Raw genomic sequence first — 21,089 nt, forward strand, 5'->3', positions numbered from 1 at the left:
TTTGTTTGTTGTGATCGGGGATGTTTTTTGCTGACGGGTTGCAGATTGTGAAGGTGGGGAAGCGGAGCGCGGTGTTGAGGGGGGTTTTGAGGAGGGAGAGGGATGGGGAGATTGTGAGTATTAGCGAGCATGTGAAGAGTGATGTTGGTGGGGGTGGGATGGCGAAGTTGTGAGGTTGGGGATTTGTGATTATATGGTTGATATCCGGGGGGGGCATATACAGTACTAGTCTTATACATTCTGAAGGGCACATTAGCAGTGTGTGGCACAACAAAACGAACTGTCGAATGCTTAACTCGCGAGCCTCTGGCTTTATCCTCAATGCGTTACAACGAGAAGCAAAAGCTGGGTGAGTGAGCTGAAACCAGAATATAAGAGTCGATGGTGGCTGGAGTTGGTTACTCATGTACAGTTTCAAGCACATTATCCATTGACTATAGCTACTAGCAGCCCCACCAGCACAATACGCCGCCCTTGTAGCATCAAAGTAACCTCTATTACCACGCACGACAACAAGTGTATGTCCAGCGAATGTATAGAAGCAGCCCCGAATAAGTAGGTTAAACAGCAAAAGAAGAAAACACTCGCTAAACGCGACAAGGGGAAAGAAGCTTAAGTGGTAGTAAAAAGTGTTGCATGCATTCGTCGTCTCAATCTGCTTGTGCTCTTTTTCTAATTGAAATGTGTGTTTTTACGGCCGTGAAAAGAAGGGAAACAAACTAGTCAACAACGCATTGTCTAAGCGGCACCAGCGCTCGCAGGCGGCTCGACGACCTTGGTGACCTGCGCGCCGGCGCGCACGATGCGGTTGCCCTGGGCGTCCTTGACGATGGTCGTGTCCTTGTTCTCGGCGTGGGCGCGCTTCCAGATCTCGACCTCCATGCCGCCGCGGATGACGCCGACACGCATGGTGGAGAGCAGGTTGTGGGCGGCGTTGGAGTGGTAGTAGACGCCGCCGTTAAACATGGCAGTGGCGTCCTTGCCGAGACCGGAGCGGATCATGGCCTTTCCACCGGGGTGGTCGTTGATGAAGTCGGTGACGTCGTGGACGACGCCGGCGACGGCGATCAGGCCGCGGCCGTTCTTGGCCTGGTCGACGTAGTCATCCCACTCCATGACGGGGAGCTGCTCGAGGGGAACGCCCCAGTCGAGCTTGGCGCGCTTCTGGTCGAGCTTCTTCTGCTGCTGCTGGAGGCGGCCCTTCTCGATCTCGTTGGCGCGGAACTGCTTGAGGTCGTAGGCGAGACCCATCTGCTTCCAGGCCCAGATGGACCACTTGGTGGGGTCGTACTGGTGCCACTCGATGGCGTTGCGGTAGTCGGAGGGGAACTCGTGGTGGAAGTTGTGGTAGCCCTCACCGAGAGTGACAAGAGCGGTGATGACGTGGTCACGGGGGCTGTTGCGGTCGTCGAAAGGTTGGTCGCCGAGCCAGTGAGCCAGAGAGTTGACGCAGAAAGTGGCCTGCTGGACGAAGAAGATGCGGAGGATACCAGCGTAGACGAAGCCGCCGAGCCAGTCACCCCAGCCGAGGCCGGCAACGAGAGTGGGGAAGATAAGACCCATGAAGAGAACGACCTTGAGGTAGTGCTTGTGCTGCCAGACAACAACGGCGTCATCGTTCAGGTCGGAGATGTCGGTGCGGCCAATGCGCTTGGGGTTCTGCTTCATGAGCATCCAGCCGAAGTGAGAGTACAGGAGACCCTTCCTGACGCTGTAGGGGTCCTTGTCGGTGTCGGTGTAGCGGTGGTGGGCGCGGTGGTCGCGGGCCCACCATCTGATGGAGCCCTCAACGGCGCCGCCGCCAACGGCAGCCAGGAAGATCTGGAGCGGGAGTCTCGCAGAGTATGAAGTGTGCGCCCAAAGACGGTGGTATCCGGCAGTGATGCCGAGACCGGTCGCGAAGTAGTACGCGATGGACCAAACGGCAGTCTTGAGGTACAGAGGAGTCCACCAGGCGGTGACGAGGCCGGCCATGGGGATGCCAACAATGAGGATGACATTGAGCCAGTTGACGTGCTTGTACCAGTTCTTCTTGGTCATGGGCGTCTCGGTGATGTGCGGCTTCTTCGGGTCGTACTTTGCATTTCTGACAGGCTCTTGCGGCGCCGGCTTGGAGGCAGCGGAGGGCTGGCTGGAGAGGTAAGCCGGGTCGACGGCGGGCATGCCAGAGGTGGGTTGGTGAGAAGGCATTTTGGGAGGGCGAGCGAGCGGTGTCGCGGAGAATGGGCTCCTCGGTGAAATCGGTCGTGGGCAGACGGGCGAGCTAGGCTGCCGGATAGGTCTGCTGCGGTAGGCTCTCGAGCAAACGAGAGTCTGGGGTGGGCGTGAGAGGGAGGAGATGCACCCAGGCGAGGAGAGATACCCGTAGGTGGGCGAGAGAGAAAGAGGAGAGTAGGGGCGGTGGAGGTGGGCGAGGAAGAGGGTGGCAAGGCGTGGCAGGAGTTTTGTATGCGGTTGCGTGGGTGGAAAGTGCTTCGGTGTGGGGAAGCGAATTCTCCCGCAGCTCAACCAGTTGAGGCCGTAGAACCCTGGGCCGGCGAGTGAGCGCGGGCGGCGATTGGGCGGGCGGCGCGGCGGGCAGCTGTCTGGCCAAGTGTCGCCGCTGTCGCGTGCGGGCGGTGTGTCGCCCGTCGAATATTCCACCGCGCCGGCGCAAAGGATCTTCACCACGCTCGGCCCTCGCCACCACGCCGCGCAGGAGTCACTGCGCCATGACACGCAATTGCCCGGGATACACACTGCCTACGGACGTTGCGTGCTGCTGACCGGCCTCACGTCCGCGGTGAATGGCACTCGATGCAGTGCATCCATCATCCATCTTGCATCTCGCCGGTGGCCGGCAGTGGTCTATAGCGCTCGTACGACAGGCCATGCACGGTCCGGCGGCTTACAGCAGGAATAAACAACAATGGTGCACGTCTCCTGCAGGTCCCGCACCGCGGCAGAATCGCCCTGTGGCACTGCCGGCCACCTATAGCGTGTACCAAGTACCCTACCGAGCCTACTGGCGCTGGCCCTATAGGTGCAGTCTGTTTCATCGTGTCACCACCTGGCTCACCCCATCGCCGGCTCACTGTCCCGTACCTCGCTCAATTATCTGATCTACATCAATGCGGAAAGCTGGATCAATCAGACTCCAGGGTCGCCCGCAGTCTCGAAGCATCTTCGCAGCTCGACCAGACCCTGACTTCAAGCCGGCATGCGGGCTTGACAGTCCATAGCCGAGCAGGCCGCCTAGCGAGGTTCTGCCAGCGGCCGTAGCAAAGCCGCAGCCCACGTTCGACAGGCTCGCATCGCTCTCGCAACCCCTCACGATCAGGCAGTAACATATCATTACTCCTCCAGTCCAGAATCACGCGTTCCAGTCAGCCCCAACGCATCCAGGAAGCTCTGCCACCCGCGTGCGAGCAGCCGGGCAGCTGTTTCCCAACGTCACATCCGCGTGGAGGACCCGACCAATCACAGCGAGGCCAGATCTCGCTGCCCTGCGTCTTACGGCCGCTCTCCTGCGGCGCTCTGCCCGCCGCGCCCGCCCTCTCTCCACGATCTGGACGGTGGGCGCCGTCTTTAGAGTTGGGGCGCACGTCGCCTCAGCCCGCTCGCGCTGCGTGTGTGGCTTGGCGCGCTGACCATTGGTGAACTTGGGTCTATCTGTCGGCCTGGGTGTTCAGGTTGCGTTATCACGATGGCTTTCACATGTCTTCACGCAACGAGCTCGCGTCGTTCGTTGAGCTGTATGAGTGAAGCTTGACAACACAACCCCTCGCATTTCTGATGACAGCTCGCGTACAAGGACCCATCGTCTCGCAGTTCGTGTTCCGCTGAGACCCGCCCATGCCGCTTGAAAGACTCGTCATCGATCAAGCTCGAGAATCGCGAGGGCAGAAGTGTCAACGAGACACCGTCAGGATGGCATGATATTTTCGTCGAAAACATGTGATACTCCTCGCCGGTTTTCGTGAGCTCAACCATGCTCGCAGCATTGTGATGATCGACGACCGTAGCAGACATTGCACTTTGTTGAAGTCCTGTTGTCTGAGTCCGTTGCATTCTTGATAATAACTAGGGAAAAAAAAATAAAAACACAAAATACGAACGACTTACGTTCGTATCTCAAAGCCTTACAACCTTATGAGGTCTCGACTGAGCGGAAACAATTTTCCCTCGAGAACAATTTCATCTGGGCTTGCAAATCTCGTCTCGTCTCAATCATCAAAAAGCAGCATTCAGAGCGCTGAGTGAATGGCATCCCGGTCGCGCGCGTAGCCAAAGATCCCACATTTCCTCAATCTGCCGCTCTCTGCACGAGCATCCAAATACCGGTCGCTAGATCAATTTCTCAAATATTCCGCCACTAAATGACCATCAATTATCTCCCTCCGCTGAAGAAAGCTTCAATCCCCTTGCATCGCATGCCGATCTCGCCCGGCTCACAGCGGGCTCTCCGAGGCTGTGCAACCTCGCCGCCCTCTCACGAACCCCTCACGTCATCGCACCAACATCCAACCTTGAAGTTCGCCTCGCGCGCGCGCGCGGAATCGAAGCTACCCGCACTGACAAACCCGCCACGAAACCGCATTAAAAATTACTGTCTGCGCTGCCTCCCCAAAACTGTCTCCAGAAATTACATCCAAACCGCATCGCAACCCCCAACCTGCAATTGAACGCCCGGAGCCCTCAGCACCAACCATCCACCACCAAGCCAGCAACGCGGAATCTTACAAAACAAGATGTCCTCCCCCTCCCAGCAAGACTCCTCGACTTCCGCGCGCTTCATGCGCGGCGCCGGCCAGGTCAACGACCCGGAGCACAAGCTGTGGGGCCCCGCGCGCTGGGTCGTGCAGATGGTGCAGTACCTCGTCGCGCTCATCGTGCTGACCATCGCGGAGGGGTTCAAGGCGGTGGTTAGTGGGAAGAGCCCGCAGCATAGGAGGAAAAGGGGGGATTGATGGGTGCGGACGGTTTCACGAATTACGAATGGCAATGCGCATGGAACGGAGTTATGGGATTGGGGATGGGGCTATTGAATAGGATTGCATGCTGGGATTAGTGGCGGATGATGCTACCTCTGGTCTGGTTTCGGAAAGTCGACACCGACCGAGGGATTCGCGCGTTTGGACGGGTTCGGTTCTCCAAGCGACTTGCATTCCAATTCGGACGCTCTCGAATGTCGCAACACGCCACTGAACGCTCTGAAAACCGCAACCGTCCTATCGTCGGGCACCAGATCTAGAATCCACCAAAGCCAAGTGAACACCCGATTCCGGTCAGAAAAGCTGGGATCATGTGGTCCTTTTTCGTCGGACAAGAAAAGTTATTCTGCAGCGGCTCTGGTGATTGAAAGTCGATGGCGGATAATCGTAATCGCTTGGAGCATGGATGGTCGAGGAACTTCCGGAGCTATCTTGACATGCGAGATACCGATGTAGACAGATTCGCAAAACAGAGCGGAATTTTTGTCTACGCTTTACATCTGCCCCCATGCCGGTGCTGTGTACCACGAGAAGGCTTGTCCATGGGGATGAAGCATGGCTTCTGCCTTTGTTGGGAGCTGCGAGCATCTGGCAGTGGGCGTTAGCACGTCGAAGACCAGCAGCTCGAATGCAATCTTACTCACCTGTGTCCATCGCCAGATCTCATGATGGTGTTCAGTCCTCGTGAAGACTATCAATCGTACAACTCGTAGCTCACGATTTCTTGCTCCTGCTCGCCCTGACCAAGTTGCCATCCCTCCCCTCCACGTCGTCAAGCACGACGATACGCTCATCGTCTTTAACGCTGTTCTGCGCGAGCATTTTGCGCTTCTTGTTCGCGCCAACAGCGGCTTGTTGCTCTTTAGCCTGAGCTTCTTCTTCAGACCATTTCTGGCGGATGGCGTCTTCGGCTGGGTTCTCGAGCGAGTGGAAGCTGGCGTGGTGGCCGCAGCCGTCACATTCGAAACTTGAAGCGGCCTTGTATGAGAATGTTAGATAGCGCGAGAGGAATGAGAGCAATTTGGGCATTGGCGGTTTTCTTACTTTAACGGGATGCAACATGAAGCGTAGGCAGGGGCATGCAGGCGAGACAAGTGAGGTCTTGTGGTTGCAACGTCCTCGCGGTGGCGTGTAGTTCATGGCCGCCCAGACGCTGTTCTTGAGCATTGCAGACGACATGTTGAGCCTTGCTTTCTTGAAGGATGAATGAAGTGACGCTAAAGGGAGCGGGAAGACATGATTGCTATCAAAACAAGCATTTTGCGAATTGCATCTCGCGCGACAAGGCAAGGTGGATGCCCTGAGAGGTGAATGCAAACACCAGCCAGCGTTTGACCGCGGCCTCCAATCTCGAAGTCCGCGTTCTGGCTCTCGGCTTTCGAACTTCCACTCTTGAATCCAGCAACTAAGCTCACACCCAACCTGCACTTCAACCCACACCACCTCCAGCGCCGCACCCTCCTTTCCACGAAGCGCTGCAAAGCAGTCGCCTAAGCCCAACGAACCCACCGACACGACCGACGCACACACGCGTCCCCGTCCGCAACCATGCCCAAGTTCTTCTGCGACTACTGCGATGTATACCTCACGCACGACTCGATGAGCGTGCGCAAGGCGCACAACACCGGCCGCAACCACCTGCGCAACGTCGTCGACTACTACCAGCAGATCGGGCACGAAAAGGCGCAGAGCGTCATCGATAACATCACGAACTCTTACGCCGCCGAGGGCCAGTCCGCGAACAACCCCATGCTGAACGTCGCGCCGCCGGGTTTTGGCCCGCCGGCGGGCATGATGCCGCCTGCTGGCTTGCCGCCGGGCTTCCCTGCGCCGCCTGGGGGTTTCCCGCCTGGATTTCCCGCCGGTATGTGTTGAAAGATTGGGAGGGAATGCGTACGAGAGCTCGCGAGACTGACGCTGTGCCAGGCTTGCCTCCGCTCCCTCAAAGCCTTCCGCCCGGATTCGCGCCGCCGCCCGGCATGCCCAGCTTTCCACAAGGTGTGTGATCAGACAGACTCGATTCACAGAGTTCTCCTTCTAACGCAATCCAGGCATGCCCGCCGGACTGCCCCCGCTACCCCAAAGCCTCCCTCCCGGATTCCCTCCGCCTGGAGGCGCGCCCTCTGGCTCCCCGCCTGCTGGCCTGCCTTTCCCTCCTCCTGGCATGGGTGGACCGCCTGGTGCCCCGCCTGGAGGTCCGCCCGGCATGCCGCCGTACCAAGGAAGGAGGTAGAATGAAAGATGCGAGGGGAGATGATCAAAGATACACTATTGGATTAGAGGACTATCCACAAACGGCAGGAGGCTGAAGAGTCTCAAGGCCACGCGGGCCAGGAAAAAGCGACGCAGGGCTCACACTTTGCAGAACGCTGCAACCTGCTTAGAGCTTCATGCAACGGATGCTCATACGGGGCTTGTGGGGAGGACAGCGGAGAAGTAAGAAGGAACGGAGATAGTGGAGGTGGTACAAACCCTCCAAATTGCCAGATTGAGGACTGAATACCACGAGAGCAGTCTGTGGGCAAATGTCGCTTGGTCCATGCTGCAGACTGGTTCGATAGATCTGGAACGATTCAGAGACGGAACGAATAAACTTCAAATCATGCTGCCCTCTTTTTTTTTTCTCAGTGGCACTTCTCACCCAGCTATGAGGGCAACGACATGCAACTCACACTTTGACATTAAACTGTGCTAGCGAGGATTTGGCATCATACTAGAGAATGGACAATCGGCGAGTGGCCGATGGAGTTCACATGAGCCATATGATAGATTTTTTTCCGGAGCCATGCCATAATATCGAGCATTGGATTTATCATGGATAACTAGGCAGGGCCTTGCGACATCTCGAGTTTATCAGGTACCTGACCTACAGCAAGACGAGAACCAGGCACTAAGGCATGCAAGCGTCAGGTTCAGGCTCGCCAGGCCAGTCCAAGCGGGGACGCTGCGAAGTCTTGGCGGCTCACTGGACGAAAATACCACTTTCTTGCGGCTTCACGGACCAGAATTCTTTCCCTCACCCGCGGTCACATATCAGGAACATCTTCAGTTGTAAGTGCATGCCGCGCGCAATCTTGGAGACTGAAACACATATACTGACAATTTTGCGCACAGTCTTCCTAATTCATCACAATGGCTGAGCAGCTCGTCCTCCGCGGCACCCTTGAGGGCCACTCCGGCTGGGTCACTTCCCTTGCCACCTCTCTCGAGAAGTAAGAGCATGCAGCGAATAGGAATTACAAGCGCGGCGACTAACAGCGCGATAGCCCGAACATGCTTCTGTCCGGTTCCCGTGACAAGTCCCTCATCATCTGGAACCTGACCCGTGATGAGACCTCCTACGGCTACCCCAAGCGCTCTCTCCACGGCCACTCCCACATCGTCTCCGACTGTGTGATCTCCTCCGACGGCGCCTACGCTCTGTCCTCCTCCTGGGACAAGACCCTCCGCCTGTGGGAGCTCTCCACCGGCCAGACCACCCGCCGCTTCGTCGGCCACAACAACGACGTCCTGTCCGTCAGCTTCTCCGCCGACAACCGTCAGATCGTCTCTGGCTCCCGTGACCGCACCATCAAGCTGTGGAACACCCTCGGTGACTGCAAGTACACCATCACCGACAAGGGCCACACCGAGTGGGTCTCCTGCGTTCGCTTCTCCCCGAACCCCCAGAACCCCGTCATCGTCTCCGCTGGCTGGGACAAGTTCGTCAAGGTCAGTACATTATCTTCTATTGCTTCCGCTCATATGATGTCTATCAAAAGTATTTGCTACTTCAGAGCCTTCGGGCCATGAGACACATTTCGCCTTCATCGGCGCACTGATACCAGTGGCGATTTGCACATTTTACATTCCGTCGGATCTTTAAGAATCCTGACTAACACCTTCATAGGTCTGGGAGCTCGCCACCTGCCGCATCCAGACTGACCACATCGGTCACACCGGCTACATCAACACCGTCACCATCTCCCCCGATGGCTCTCTCTGCGCCTCCGGTGGCAAGGACGGTACCACCATGCTCTGGGACCTGAACGAGTCCAAGCACCTGTACTCTCTCACCGCCGGTGACGAGATCCACGCCCTCGTCTTCTCCCCCAACCGCTACTGGCTCTGCGCCGCCACCTCCAGCTCCATCATCGTCTTCGACCTTGAGAAGAAGAGCAAGGTCGACGAGCTCAAGCCCGAGTACGTCGAGGTCGGCAAGAAGGCCCGCGAGCCCGAGTGTATCTCCCTCGCCTGGTCCGCCGACGGCCAGACCCTGTTCGCCGGTTACACCGACAACAAGATCCGCGCCTGGGGTGTCATGAGCCGCGCTTAAGCGTGTGCAGCAAACACTGCATGATGTGATGGATCCAGAAAATGGGGAAACGAGGTGATGATACGGCACGATGATGCGCAATACGAGGGTCGATGGGTTTGCGAGCAGTAGGCTGGACGTAGAGACTTCCGATGAAAGGTTGTAGCGGTGCACGTGCTCACGTTCGTTCATGAGTAGTCTCACGAAATGTTTCAGTCTTCATACTCTTCCCTTCGCGTTGTCAGTGACAAGTAACTTGTCGCGCCCAGCCCTGTCGAGATCAACAAAGTGACGGCCTCCTTCCTCGCCGATCGTCCAAGATCACTATGCATTGGCCCAGGAAAACACAATTGTCCGAAAGCCAAAGTCACGTCACTCTAGGCAGCGTTCACGGTTGTATCATGAAAGTACTTGGCCATGCGTGTCTCTATTCAACCATTATATACGCTCGCCCTCCAGGATGCTCTTCGCCTCAGCAGACTTCCACCAACTCACGCCATCCTTGCCAGGGTACTCGAACTTGTCCATGCTGTCAGGCTTCATCTCAACACTGTAGCCAGCCTCCGTGGGGGTGGTGTAGTAGCCGTCCTTGATCACACTGGGGTGGAAGAAGTGCTCGTGCAGGTGGTCGACGTACTCCAGCACCGACAGCTTGCCGGACACGACGACGTAATCGATGGTCGACAGATGCTGCGTGTACTCGGGCAGACCGACGCCGCCGGAGTGGGGGACGATAGGGACGCCGAACTTCTTCGCGATGAGCAGGATGGCGAGGACCTCGTTGACGCCGCCGACGCGGCAGGCGTCGATCTGGCAGACGTCAATGGCGCCCTGCGCGATCAGCTGCTTGAAAATCACGCGGTTCTGGCACATCTCGCCCGTCGCGACGCCAATGTTGTGCTCCTTCAGCGCCTCGCGGATCGCCTTGTGCCCGAAGACGTCGTCCGGCGACGTCGGCTCCTCGATGAACCACGGCTTGAACTCCGCCAGCTGCTTCATGTACTCGATCGCCTCGGGCACGGACCAGACCTGGTTGGCGTCGACCATGAGGATGTTGCCCTTGTCGTAGCCGATGACGTCGCGGGCGATGGCGAGGCGGCGGCGGTCGGCCTCGACGCTCGTGCCGACCTTCAGCTTGAAGTGCCGGTAGCCCTTGGCCAGCGTCTCCTGCAACAGACCCTTCATCTTGTCCTCGCCGTAGCCCAGCCAGCCCGCGCTCGTCGTGTACGCGGGCACGGCGCGGTTCTGCTCCGCCTCCTTGATGCGCTGGGCTTTGCCGGCTTCTTCCTTCTTGAGCATCTCGATCGCCTCCTCAGGCGTGATGGCGTCGGTGATGTAGCGGAAGTCGATGCACTTGACGAACTCCTCGGGGCTCATCTCGGCGACGATGCGCCAGACGGGCTTGCCGAGGGTCTTGGCCCAGAGGTCCCAGATGGCGTTGACGACGGCGCCGAGGGCAAGGTGGATGACGCCCTTCTCGGGGCCGATCCAGCGCAGCTGCGAGTCGGAGACGAGGTAGCGCCAGGTCTTGCCCCAGTCGGAGACGAGGTCTTCGAGCTTCTTGCCCTTTATTCTGTCCGCGAGGAGGGAGATCGCTTGGCAGACAATCTCGTTGCCGCGGCCGATGGTGAAAGTCATGCCGTGGCCAGAGTGCTCGCTGTCGGTGTGGAGGATACAGTATGCTGAGGAGTAGTCGCCGGCTGCGTTCATGGCATCGCTGCCGGTCTTGTCGAGGGAGGTCTGCGAATTGGGTTAGTCACTCGTCTGTTGTTTGAAGTGCTGGAGTACAATTGGGAGTCCTTACAGGAAACCGCACATCTCTTGTGCTAGAGTCTGTGATCGTCACCATGTTTGCGGTATTGTGATTTTACTTCTAGGCAGTTGTCAGAAAGTTGGACTGAACGAAACCTCTCGCCTTGTGGGCCTGACTGCCTTTAAGAGGGAGTAAGAGTCAGGAAAAGACCGCAACGGATAAAATACAAACCTACACCAGACCGGATAACAAGGCAAATGCCGGTGCGCTTTCTCCCATTAGCATCACGGTGGCTCGATAGTTCGTCACCCAGGCAAGCCGAGAGGGGCTCTCTGTGCCCCACGGAGAACATCCCACCTGGACAACCCGCAGTTTTAGTGGGTTCAGGGCATGATGCGGCCAATGGCATGGGTCGAAGTCAAGCTTCTGCACGCAATAAGCGGCAGGCCGAAAGAGGGTAGGCCGAAACCACGTGCGTTGTGAGGCTCTATTGGTGGAAGATTGATACTGCGCGGTAGGGCTCAGCGAATTCCTGAGGGGACCAGACTGCGGCGTCTGAACGCAAACGCCGACGGATTGATATATCGCGAAGCATCTACGTCTCCCAACGTATTTGATGGTGACGGTCATCTTCTTCGGAAACACGAGCCTCTAGATCTGGCGAGAACGCACGAGTGTAGAAGGCAACTTTGGGTTTCTCGACGGTTTCGCAAGGACACCTCCGCGACAATTCCAGACGCAAAAGACGAGCACAAGGTCTAGATCGCGAACAGCATATCTCTGAGGCCGGTCAATTGCTTGTTGTCTAAAAATCACTGCAGGCACATGCGGATGGCGTGAGGTGTTAATCCAGCGCGAACAGCGGAGGTTGCACCATCACATATCCAAGTGAACTGGTCTCGGTAAGACGAAGGAAGTACCGATTACAACCCATCACACGCCAGAAGAGCCAGGCAAATTTCGTTGAGGCGTAAGCTGTCCAGCTGTACACGCTTGTTCTATGCGGAAACCATGCCTTGCCCAATGCCAGGACCGAAGGCGAAGCAATGGTGGTAAACACGAATATTTCTTACGGGGGACGATCACGCGACTAAAACGTGGGCTCATGGTGAAACAATGAAGACACGAACACAGTAGCAGGGCCCGTGAGAACGTCGGCAAACAGAAGCATCCGCAAAGATTGCGCGAGATGGGCGTCGACACAACGCACCTCTCAAACACCCTGGGTGCCAACAATGTCGACGGCCAAACCATGGTCGTGTTTCGAGATGTTGATCTCGCAGGAAGTACAAGATCTAGACAGTAGACGTGCTTGTGTATCCACGAACAGTACCCGAGATGGCAATATCTGAGGTCCCGGTCCATAAATCACAGCGACGCCCTGCAAGACCTGCAACAGTGAGATGGCCTTACGGCTGACAGGTGCTTCCGTGCTGGGGAATATGGGGAGGGGATATTGGCAATCAAGCATCGTCATCCGCGTAAGAGCGTCAGACTCAGCGACACCTAGTGTGGGGAGAAGGCAATGTATTGGTATCTCTACTCAACCGTAGCCGACCCTCCATGGCCAGCTCAAACTCGCCATAACGCCAGACATCATATGTAGAAAGGCGCTTAGTTGCGGCCGCGGCCAAGGCCATCGCCGAAGCGGCGGGGGCGCTCGGCAACCTGCTGCTGCTGGACGGCGATGACGTTGACGGGGATGCTGTCGAACTGCAAGGGTTGTCAGATATTGCTTCTCTTAGCTGCATTGGGGTGCAACATACGCCCATGGACTTGAGAAGGTCCTTGGTCTCCTGGTCGACGTCGAGCATGCCGCTCTCGCTGTTCTGGGTGAAGTCGAGAGCAGACACCTCGGGGACGTACTGGTCCTTGCGCTCACGCTCCTCCTCCTGAAGCTTGAAGGAGATACCGCGGACGGGACCACGCTGGATACGCTTCATCAGGTGGGTGGTGTAGCCGGCAATCTGGAGGATGGAAATTAGCCGGTGTTTCCCTCTTTTGCGAGATATGCAGCAAAGCATACCTTGTTGCGCAGGCGCTTGGAGGAGATCACAGCAATCTCATCGCAAATGCGCTTGTTGGTCTCGAAGTCGAGAGTGAGGCGCGGGTAGTAGCGCTCGATGACGACCTTGGCCGACTTCTTGACCGTCTTAGTCCTGACGCGACCCATTTTGGCAGATGTCCGCTGTGGGTTAGTAGAGGAGGTGGGTGGTGGTGATTTGCGTGAAGTCGGTGGTAAGCAGCCCTTGGAGATGTGCGACCTCGATTCAAACTTCGCGACTCGCCAAGACTCAGAAATCGGGGAGCGCACAGCTGGGTTGTCGCCTCAGGCAACAACTGCTCATCACGTGACATTGACTCCGGGAGCATGTGATGCGGCTTGCTCCCGTCCAGCTCAGAACGCCCACTACTCGTACGCGTCGACATCAACTTGATGATATGGCTTTTTCGAGGATGGAAAGTGCTCATATCACAATGCGGTATCTGTCCCATTCGAAGGAAATCGTTCTCGTTATTCGCAACTATTAAGTATCACCGAGGTAGGCCTTCAAGAATAAAGCTCCTGATAATGCTTACCAGGAGGTTAAATGCATCAAGAGTTTTAAAAATAGGGAATGTGGGAGAAATGTCTAAAAACTTCATCTATCTGTCAGTAACCCATTAGGACTTCCTTGAGGAAAGATCACCACGATGTATCTCCCTGTCGAAATCTGTTGGCTCATTCTGGAGCAAGTAGACCTTGACATTCACGTTCGCAAGCATTACATTCTTCCCTATCTGCTTGCAAAAACCGCCTCTGAGACTCAGGAGGCGCTCGACTTCCTGCCAGCTTATGAGCGTATCGCCTTCTACACCATCCTACCATATTGCGCGATCAACAGCGCCTTCCGCGCAGCGGCATTCAAGATCCTCCCGATGAAAACCCTCCTTGCGCAATCTCGACAACAATACCTTCGCGGGGAGACAAGTCGTTTCACAGGAGTTACTACCATCAGCAGGCGCGTCGTCCTCCAATTGTGCCCCGACCCAATCGACATGCTCAATCTCGAGCCCAACGCTTTTCAAACCACCGACTTGGCTGGACTGAAATGGGACATCCGCGAGGCCTCGCTCGACTTCAATACCTACGCACAAGTCGAAAAGCACGTATCTGACACTCGGCGTAATTGGGAGCCATTACTCAAGAGCATTTGCTGTCGAAACCAACGACCGAGGTGTGGTGGGCTTGATATATTGGTGGGATTGCCGCACGCGAACGACTTGCTGAAGGCGCAGGGTAGGTCTGCTGCGGAATCTGTGGCTAGGCGAGTGAGGCTCCTTAAAGGAGCCAATAAAGGATTTGGGGTGCGCACCAGGATCTTTGATTAGCGTGAGAGGCGAGAGTTTGGTTGATTAGTTTGAAGGGATTATAATTGGATGACAAATTGTTGTGATTTTGACCACAATACCCAAACGCTTAAGGCATTTAGGCAATCGATCCCTATCTTCCTACTCGTTCTCAAACTTCAATCCTCCCTCCTGTCTCACAGCACCGTAGATGCCGGCAATGTCGCCCTTGCTCCCCATGTGTTTCTGGACCATCTCCAGATGCCCATCCGCGACCTCCACAGCCTTCATCTTCGCGCCCGATGATTCTGCAAGCGACAGAGCGTGTCTAGCATCTTTCCTAGCCAGATCAACATTGAACAGCGGTTCGTCACGCTTGTAGTAGTCGCCTTGCCTCATGCGGGTGCTGTAGGCAGTGTATGGACCAGGGAACATCGTCTCAATGAATTGGTGAAGGTTGTCCGAGCCAAGTCCGCTCTTCTCGGCCAAGGTGTGGCCTTCGGAGAGAGTCTCGACCATGTTGAGGATGAAGGTGTTGCCGATGATCTTCAGTCTGGTGGCGGTGCCGTGCGGCTGGTCCGAGAAGTCGATCTCTGCGCGTCCCATCACGCCTTTGCAGAAAGGCTTGACTCTTGCAACTTGGGCTGCTGGGCCTGCAAGAACGCAGACCAGTTGGCCATTGTCTGCCATTGCGGGTGCGCCGAAGACAGGGCAGGCCACGAACTCTGCGCCAGCATTGTTGATCGTCTCTGCCAGCTTGTTGCTGGTGTCGGGGTGAATGGTAGAGCAGTCGACGAACAGCTTGCCTTTTGCGTCTGGCGACTTCAGAGCAGTGTCGATGGTATCAGTGATGGCTTTGTCATCTCCAACGCAGGTGAAGATGATGTCGGCCTGGGAGACGGCATCTTCGATTGAGGTGACGACCTTGGTCTTACCAGATGGCAGCGTTGAGGCCAGCTTCTCGGCTCGAGCAGTCGTCCGGTTATAGATAGCGAGAGGAGCGGCATAAGATCCCTTTTCAACGAGGTTCTTGACCATGCCACGGCCCATGTTGCCCAGTCCGACCCAGGCCAGGCGAGGGCTGTTGCCGCTGGAGCCGCCAACGCCCAAAGTCTGCTTGATTGAGTCCATCTTGAACGGATTGAGTCAAGCTGATGTTTAACACGATGGTTCCTCCAAAGATCGCTTGCTCTCTGCAGTGTAGGAAAACCGTGGAGATAAACTCGTAGATGCGAGGTCTAGTTTGAGTGTGTGTAGCTCACGGAACAGAGAAGAAGGTCAACGCAACTCCGACACAGCTATGTCCGGACGCGTTCTGGTTCAAAGCACGTCTTGGAAGACCTGGATGTTGCCACGGCTCTTGATGAGCTTGCGAGTGAGCTACATGTATGTAAGCAGAGCGATGCCGCTTGCCCGAGTCACCGTCTACGAGATGACGTGTTGAAAGCGAAGTCGGCGGTATCGTACATCAACGATCACGACAGGGTTCCGAGTTTCCCGAGCGAGGCAGGAAAATGTACGCTGTACCGGGAACAAATAGCCCACATCAGCTACGAAAGATGTTTGACGATAGAAAGCTAAAGGTGTTTGTCAGCTAGTTTACGAGACTTGAAACTATGAACGCGAACTTGTTCGACTGTTGTCACATTCAGGGCATTGTGGGAATGAAATCGTAATACAGCAACAATTTGAATTTAAGAGAGACGATTCCGGAGCCACAGAATTCATGCGAACCACCTTTGAACGCAACAGTAGGGTGTACATCACGTTGGTGTAGCCCCAACCCTAACCCTATCATCGATGCGCCTTCGCACGTGATCGTCCCTCAGTGCGGAAGCATAGCCGCGTCGCGTCAGGTCGCGCTTACCAGAACAGGCAAAACGTTGACTTTCTGTTTACTCGCGCTGCGCTGGCTGTCAAGACGAGACAACTTCCCGCAACACTTCGGCGCCGTCGGCCACATACTAACAACCAGCAGCGACCATGCGGATCACTGAGTTGATCATCGACGGCTTCAAGTCGTACGCCGTCCGCACGGTCATCTCCCACTGGGATCCCACTTTCAACGCGATCACCGGTCTGAACGGTTCCGGCAAGTCGAACATCCTCGATGCGATCTGCTTCTGCTTGGGAATCGGACGCTTCGAGCTTCTGCGCGCGAGCGGAGGCGCGAGCGACCTCATCTACAAGCGTGGCCAGGCTGGTATCACCAAGGCCTCTGTCACGCTGGTTTTCGACAACAGCGACAAACCCAAGTCGCCGATCGGCTTCGAGGACTATGCGTCCATCAGCGTCACCCGCCAGATCGTCCTGGGCGGAACGAGCAAATACTTGATCAATGGACACCGCGCGCAGCAGCAGACCGTGCAGAATCTGTTCCAAAGCGTGCAGCTCAATATCAACAACCCGAATTTCCTGATCATGCAGGGTCGCATCACGAAGGTGCTCAACATGAAGAGCACGGAAATTCTGGGCATGGTTGAGGAGGCAGCAGGCACACGCATGTTCGAGGACAGGAGGGAAAAGGCCTTCAAAACAATGGCGAAGAAGCAGGCTAAAGTTGAGGAGCTGGAGGGTCTCTTGCGCGAGGAGATTGAGCCTAAGCTGGAGAAACTGCGCAACGAAAAGCGCACATTTTTGGAGTTTCAGAGCACCCAGAGCGATCTCGAGCGTTTGACAAGATTAGTTGTCGCGTACGACTACGTCAAATCGAAGCAGAAGCTGCAGCAGAGTGCTTCTGACCTGACTGCAAAGAAGGAGCGCGCAGATTCGATTGAGGAGAATGCAGAAAAGCTGAAACGCGAGATTGGTGTTCTGGAGGAAGACATGGAGAAGGTTCGTGAGGCACGAGACAAGGAACTGCGCAAAGGAGGCAAATTCGCCAAGTTGGAGGAGTCCGTCAAGACTCATTCGCACGAGCTCGTACGTCTGGCAACTGTGTTGGATCTGAAAAAGGCCTCCATGGCCGAAGAACAGGAACGTTTGAAGAAGGCCCAGGCGACGGTCCACGATCTTGAAAAGCAGCTGAAGCAGAAAGCCGAGGCACATGAACAACTGCAGCAGCAGTATGCGACAGCAAACAAGGATTTGGATGAGCAGAAGACTGAAGTCGAGAAGAAAGAAGAGCTTCTACAGACTCTGCAGACCGGTATTTCCTCCAATGCTGGGTCGGACGGTGGCTACGCTGGCCAGTTGTCCGCAGCACGAGATGGCGCGAGCAAGGCTGGCACCGAGATTGAGCAGTCTAAGCTCAAGATCTCCCATCTGGAATCACGCATCAAAGAGGACGAGCCGCGCGCAAAGAAGGCAGAGAAGGAGAACACTGGTCTCCTTTCCGACCTGGAAGTTCTGCGAAAACAGGCTGGTCAGCTGGAGAAAGAGCTCCAAAAGCTAGGGTTCGAGCCGGGACGTGAAGAGCAGCAGCAGGCCGAAAGAACAACGATCGAGAAGCGCATTCGTGTTCTCCAAGCTGATGCCGAAGCGATGCGACGAAAGGTTGCTGGCTTGGATTTCTCTTACTCAGATCCATCTCCCAACTTCGACCGGAGACGAGTCAAGGGTCTTGTTGCTCAGCTTTTTAACCTCCCAGCTGACAAGGCCGAGGCTGGCACTGCGCTTGAGATCTGCGCTGGCGGCCGTCTTTATAACGTCGTTGTCGACTCTGCAGAGACCGGTACCCAACTTCTCCAAAACGGCAAGTTGAGGCGTCGTGTGACTATCGTTCCTCTTGACAAGATCTCCGCGTCTAGGGCACCTGCCGACAGAGTCAACGCTGCGCAGAAGCTGGCTCCCGGCAGAGTCCACCTGGCACTGACTCTGATCGGCTACGATCACGAAGTTGAGAAGGCTATGGAGTTCGTCTTCGGCAACACTTTGATCTGTGCCGACGCCTCGACCGCCAAGACCGTCACATTCAACCCAAATGTCCGCCTGAAGAGTGTGACTGTCGAAGGTGACGTCTACGATCCTAGTGGCACTCTCTCTGGTGGCTCAGCTGCTCAGGGAAGCGGCGTTCTCCTCACGCTACAGAAGCTCAACGCCATCACCGAGGAGCTGGAGCGCGAAGAGCAGAAGCTGGCATCTCTCGAGCGACTGATGGCGAAGGAGGCACAGAAGATGAAGTCTGCCAGGCAAATCAAGCAAGACCTCGACCTGAAGGCCCACGAAATCTCGTTGGCCGAGGGTCAAATTGCGTCCAATTCGTCAAGCAGTATTATTGCTTCGGTCAAGGAGATGAAAGAGACTGTCGCGGCCCTGAAGATCAACATCCAGGAGGCGAAGAAGCGTCAATCTGAGGCGGAGGCGGAAGTCAAGAAGATCGAGAAGGACATGAAGGACTTCTCGGCCAACAAGACGGGGAAGCTCGACCAGCTGCAGAAAGAGGTAGAGAAGCTGAAGAAGTCGTTGTCAAGCGCACAAGGAAGCATCAAGCCTTTGCAACAGCAGATGAGAGATGCGGGCGTTGATAGCGAACAAACCGGAAGCGATCTCTCAGCCGCCCAGGAAGAGCTTCAAGACTCCAAGACGACGCTTGACGGCCACGCAAGTGAGCTGCAAGGCCTTGAATCGGAGGGAAGGAAGGTGAGGGCATCTCACGATGAGGCACAAGCGTCCCTCAACGACGAGCGCGCAAAGCTCTCTGGCTTCGACGATGAGCTTGCTGATCTCGAACGTGCTTCCAAGCGCAAAGCGCAGCAGATCTCTGACGAGAAGCTGGAGGCTCAGAAGTTGGGCCATGCCATTGACAATTTCTCCAAGGCGCAGCAAGCTGCTCAGTTGACATTGTCGACCATGGAGAAAGAGCACGATTGGATCCACGAAGCCGCCACTTCTTTCGGCAAACCGGGAACGCCTTATGACTTCTCCGGAGCCAACATGGGCGAAGCCAAGTCGAACTTGAAGACTGTCACAGAGCGCTTCCAAGGCATGAAGAAGAAGATCAACCCTGCTGTCATGGCCACCATTGACTCTGTCGAGAAGAAGGAGGCTAGCCTCAAGCAGATGATGCGTACCGTCATCAAGGATAAGAAGAAGATCGAGGAGACGATCGAGAGCTTGGACGACTACAAGCGCGAGGCTCTGCACAAGACGTGGTCAAAGGTCAACGAAGACTTCGGCCTTATCTTCAACGACCTTTTGCCTGGCAACACCGCGAAGCTCGACCCGCCTGAAGGCAAGGAAATCAGCGATGGTCTCGAGGTCAAGGTCTGCTTGGGGAAGGTCTGGAAGCAGTCGCTCACTGAGCTTTCTGGTGGTCAACGGTAAGTCACACCCTCGTTCCCCAAGTGTTCCTAAAACTTCAAGCTAACATCACTTCCAGCTCCCTCATCGCTCTCTCCCTCATCCTCTCCCTCCTCCAGTACTCCCCCGCGCCAATGTACATCCTCGACGAAGTCGACGCAGCGCTCGACCTCTCGCACACGCAGAACATCGGCCGCCTGATCCGCACGCGCTTCCGGGGCAGCCAGTTCATCGTCGTCAGTTTGAAGGATGGCATGTTCACGAACGCGAACCGCATTTTCAGGACGAGGTTCATGGACGGCACGAGTGTTGTCCAGGCGCTCACCCCGGCGGATATGAAGTAATGAGAAAATCGAGATGGATGTAATGATGGACGCGGCATGTTTGGGCGTTTCTGGATGGCTGGGTGCAGAGATACCTCTTGGCTTGGGCATATGGGGGGTTTGGATTGTTTTTTCGTATTTCTTTGTTTTGTCAATAATTTATCCGATTTGGCATGTGTCTTTTCTTAAATTCATGTTTCAACATGATTAGAGTCACGAGTTCTTCAAGACTTGGTGCACCAAGGGATTTGCTAGTTCAGGTCTGATTTTGTAATCCTGTCGCAGTGCTGCTGCGTAATAACAACCTTCCATTGCATGTCCGACTCAATCGAACCATACTCGAAACCGTCAACTCCAACTCTCGCAATTCTCCCACCCGAACAAAGAGCCCAGCACGTCCGAACAACCTCCCAGCTCAACCACGAGCCACAGCAAACCCTCCCCTGCCCGGACGTCCACTCCCCTCCTCCAACATCACTCCAAGCCCCGAAACCCTCCACTAATCACCACAATAATCCCCTCCTCACTCCCAAATCCCCACAACGCCCCAAACCCCCATCTCCCTCCAAACCCCCTCCACAACCCCCTTCATCTCCTCCGCCCCCTCCCACGCGACCCCCTCCAACCCCTCCTCCGGCGCCCCCGCCAGCAACTCCACCCTCCGCACCGTCAGCAGCAGATCGCACCGCGCCCCGTCCAGCAGCCGCGCCCGGTGCGCGCCCCACATGCGCGCGAGCGCCGCCAGCCGCACGCCCCAGCGGCTGCCGCGGTGGTGTCCGGCGAACGTCGGGCTGGCTACTAGGGATTCGTAGGTCGGCTGCGGGTAGAGCTCGAGCGTGAGGCGGGTCGGGCGCCGGTTTTGCGTCGGGGCCATGAGGAGGAGGAGGGAGGGGGCGTAGGTTTGCTGCTGCTGCGATTGGGGTTGGGTGGCGAGCCGGGGCGTGCTGGCGAGGCGGCGGGTGGGTGTGAGGAAGGTCTTGCGCAGCAGCGGGATGCTTGTTAGCGGCGGCGAGCAGGTGCGGAGCAGGACGGCGGAGAGGAAGGCTTGTTTTGCGGCGCGCCGGGTTTGGCGGTCGATGGCGTAGTAGGGGAGGATGGCTTTCCAGGCTGCGAACTCGAGGTCGGGCAGGCGGGCGGCTTGCGAGAGTTCGGTCGCGGGGCCTTGCTCGAAGACG

The 21,089-nt window shown here is 56.4% G+C and overlaps 9 protein-coding genes across 9 annotated transcripts; 4 read left to right on the forward strand and 5 right to left on the reverse strand.

Annotated features, from left to right (window-relative positions):
- Positions 1-738: 738 nt before the first annotated feature.
- OLE1 (Acyl-CoA desaturase) lies at positions 739-2,190 on the reverse strand (the record flags this gene model as incomplete). Its single annotated transcript, XM_069377436.1, has 1 exon — positions 739-2,190. The coding sequence occupies one exon, from the start codon at positions 2,188-2,190 to the stop codon at positions 739-741; it is 1,452 nt and encodes a 483-aa protein (XP_069225567.1).
- Positions 2,191-4,730: 2,540 nt separating this feature from the next.
- On the forward strand, positions 4,731-4,949 carry WHR41_08833 (uncharacterized protein; the record flags this gene model as incomplete). Its single annotated transcript, XM_069377437.1, has 1 exon — positions 4,731-4,949. One exon carries the CDS (start codon positions 4,731-4,733, stop codon positions 4,947-4,949), a length of 219 nt encoding a protein of 72 aa, XP_069225566.1.
- Positions 4,950-5,099: 150 nt separating this feature from the next.
- WHR41_08834 (uncharacterized protein) lies at positions 5,100-6,272 on the reverse strand. The gene is made up of 3 exons (XM_069377438.1): positions 6,018-6,272; positions 5,618-5,951; positions 5,100-5,561 (listed from the first exon to the last, which is right to left on the reverse strand). Exons 1-2 carry the CDS (start codon positions 6,150-6,152, stop codon positions 5,688-5,690), a joined length of 399 nt encoding a protein of 132 aa, XP_069225562.1. The 5' UTR covers positions 6,153-6,272; the 3' UTR covers positions 5,100-5,561; positions 5,618-5,687.
- Positions 6,273-6,309: 37 nt separating this feature from the next.
- Positions 6,310-7,206, forward strand: WHR41_08835 (uncharacterized protein; the record flags this gene model as incomplete). Its single annotated transcript, XM_069377439.1, has 3 exons — positions 6,310-6,837; positions 6,900-6,971; positions 7,025-7,206. The coding sequence occupies exons 1-3, from the start codon at positions 6,522-6,524 to the stop codon at positions 7,204-7,206; spliced, it is 570 nt and encodes a 189-aa protein (XP_069225561.1). The 5' UTR covers positions 6,310-6,521.
- Positions 7,207-7,945: 739 nt separating this feature from the next.
- On the forward strand, positions 7,946-9,491 carry cpc-2 (40S ribosomal protein RACK1). The gene is made up of 4 exons (XM_069377440.1): positions 7,946-8,024; positions 8,088-8,185; positions 8,240-8,684; positions 8,863-9,491. The coding sequence occupies exons 2-4, from the start codon at positions 8,106-8,108 to the stop codon at positions 9,286-9,288; spliced, it is 951 nt and encodes a 316-aa protein (XP_069225565.1). The 5' UTR covers positions 7,946-8,024; positions 8,088-8,105; the 3' UTR covers positions 9,289-9,491.
- A 170-nt stretch (positions 9,492-9,661) lies between these two features.
- On the reverse strand, positions 9,662-11,363 carry lgd1 (L-galactonate dehydratase). The gene is made up of 3 exons (XM_069377441.1): positions 11,256-11,363; positions 11,072-11,140; positions 9,662-11,007 (listed from the first exon to the last, which is right to left on the reverse strand). Exons 2-3 carry the CDS (start codon positions 11,114-11,116, stop codon positions 9,706-9,708), a joined length of 1,347 nt encoding a protein of 448 aa, XP_069225564.1. The 5' UTR covers positions 11,117-11,140; positions 11,256-11,363; the 3' UTR covers positions 9,662-9,705.
- Positions 11,364-11,972: 609 nt separating this feature from the next.
- rps-17 (40S ribosomal protein eS17) lies at positions 11,973-13,260 on the reverse strand. The gene is made up of 3 exons (XM_069377442.1): positions 13,047-13,260; positions 12,787-12,987; positions 11,973-12,733 (listed from the first exon to the last, which is right to left on the reverse strand). Exons 1-3 carry the CDS (start codon positions 13,191-13,193, stop codon positions 12,635-12,637), a joined length of 447 nt encoding a protein of 148 aa, XP_069225582.1. The 5' UTR covers positions 13,194-13,260; the 3' UTR covers positions 11,973-12,634.
- Positions 13,261-14,512: 1,252 nt separating this feature from the next.
- WHR41_08839 (uncharacterized protein) lies at positions 14,513-15,481 on the reverse strand (the record flags this gene model as incomplete). The annotated part of the gene is made up of 1 exon (XM_069377443.1): positions 14,513-15,481. The coding sequence occupies one exon, from the start codon at positions 15,479-15,481 to the stop codon at positions 14,513-14,515; it is 969 nt and encodes a 322-aa protein (XP_069225581.1).
- An 801-nt stretch (positions 15,482-16,282) lies between these two features.
- Positions 16,283-20,237, forward strand: WHR41_08840 (uncharacterized protein). Its single transcript, XM_069377444.1, has 2 exons — positions 16,283-19,611; positions 19,671-20,237. Exons 1-2 carry the CDS (start codon positions 16,334-16,336, stop codon positions 19,933-19,935), a joined length of 3,543 nt encoding a protein of 1,180 aa, XP_069225554.1. The 5' UTR covers positions 16,283-16,333; the 3' UTR covers positions 19,936-20,237.
- The last annotated feature ends 852 nt before the right edge of the window (positions 20,238-21,089 follow it).

The sequence above is a fragment of the Cladosporium halotolerans genome (assembly GCF_011745625.1).
Source record: "Cladosporium halotolerans strain TM138-S3 chromosome Unknown Sca50, whole genome shotgun sequence".
Lineage (NCBI taxonomy): Eukaryota > Fungi > Ascomycota > Dothideomycetes > Cladosporiales > Cladosporiaceae > Cladosporium > Cladosporium halotolerans.

Bases quoted from the DNA above. Each gene is read 5' to 3' on its own strand.
- WHR41_08834 (XM_069377438.1), bottom strand. From the start codon at position 6,152: ATGTCGTCTGCAATGCTCAAGAACAGCGTCTGGGCGGCCATGAACTAC. The intron at 5,952-6,017 runs GTAAGAAAACCG...TTCTCATACAAG, and splicing joins TCATGTTGCATCCCGTTAAA to GCCGCTTCAAGTTTCGAATG.
- cpc-2 (XM_069377440.1), top strand. From the start codon at position 8,106: ATGGCTGAGCAGCTCGTCCTCCGCGGCACCCTTGAGGGCCACTCCGGC. The intron at 8,186-8,239 runs GTAAGAGCATGC...ACAGCGCGATAG, and splicing joins CTTGCCACCTCTCTCGAGAA to CCCGAACATGCTTCTGTCCG. The intron at 8,685-8,862 runs GTCAGTACATTA...ACACCTTCATAG, and splicing joins GCTGGGACAAGTTCGTCAAG to GTCTGGGAGCTCGCCACCTG.
- lgd1 (XM_069377441.1), bottom strand. From the start codon at position 11,116: ATGGTGACGATCACAGACTCTAGCACAAGAGATGTGCGGTTTCCT. The intron at 11,008-11,071 runs GTAAGGACTCCC...CCCAATTCGCAG, and splicing joins CAAGAGATGTGCGGTTTCCT to ACCTCCCTCGACAAGACCGG.
- rps-17 (XM_069377442.1), bottom strand. From the start codon at position 13,193: ATGGGTCGCGTCAGGACTAAGACGGTCAAGAAGTCGGCCAAGGTCGTC. The intron at 12,988-13,046 runs GTATGCTTTGCT...TCCATCCTCCAG, and splicing joins CCAAGCGCCTGCGCAACAAG to ATTGCCGGCTACACCACCCA. The intron at 12,734-12,786 runs GTATGTTGCACC...CAACCCTTGCAG, and splicing joins ACCTTCTCAAGTCCATGGGC to TTCGACAGCATCCCCGTCAA.
- WHR41_08840 (XM_069377444.1), top strand. From the start codon at position 16,334: ATGCGGATCACTGAGTTGATCATCGACGGCTTCAAGTCGTACGCCGTC. The intron at 19,612-19,670 runs GTAAGTCACACC...CATCACTTCCAG, and splicing joins GAGCTTTCTGGTGGTCAACG to CTCCCTCATCGCTCTCTCCC.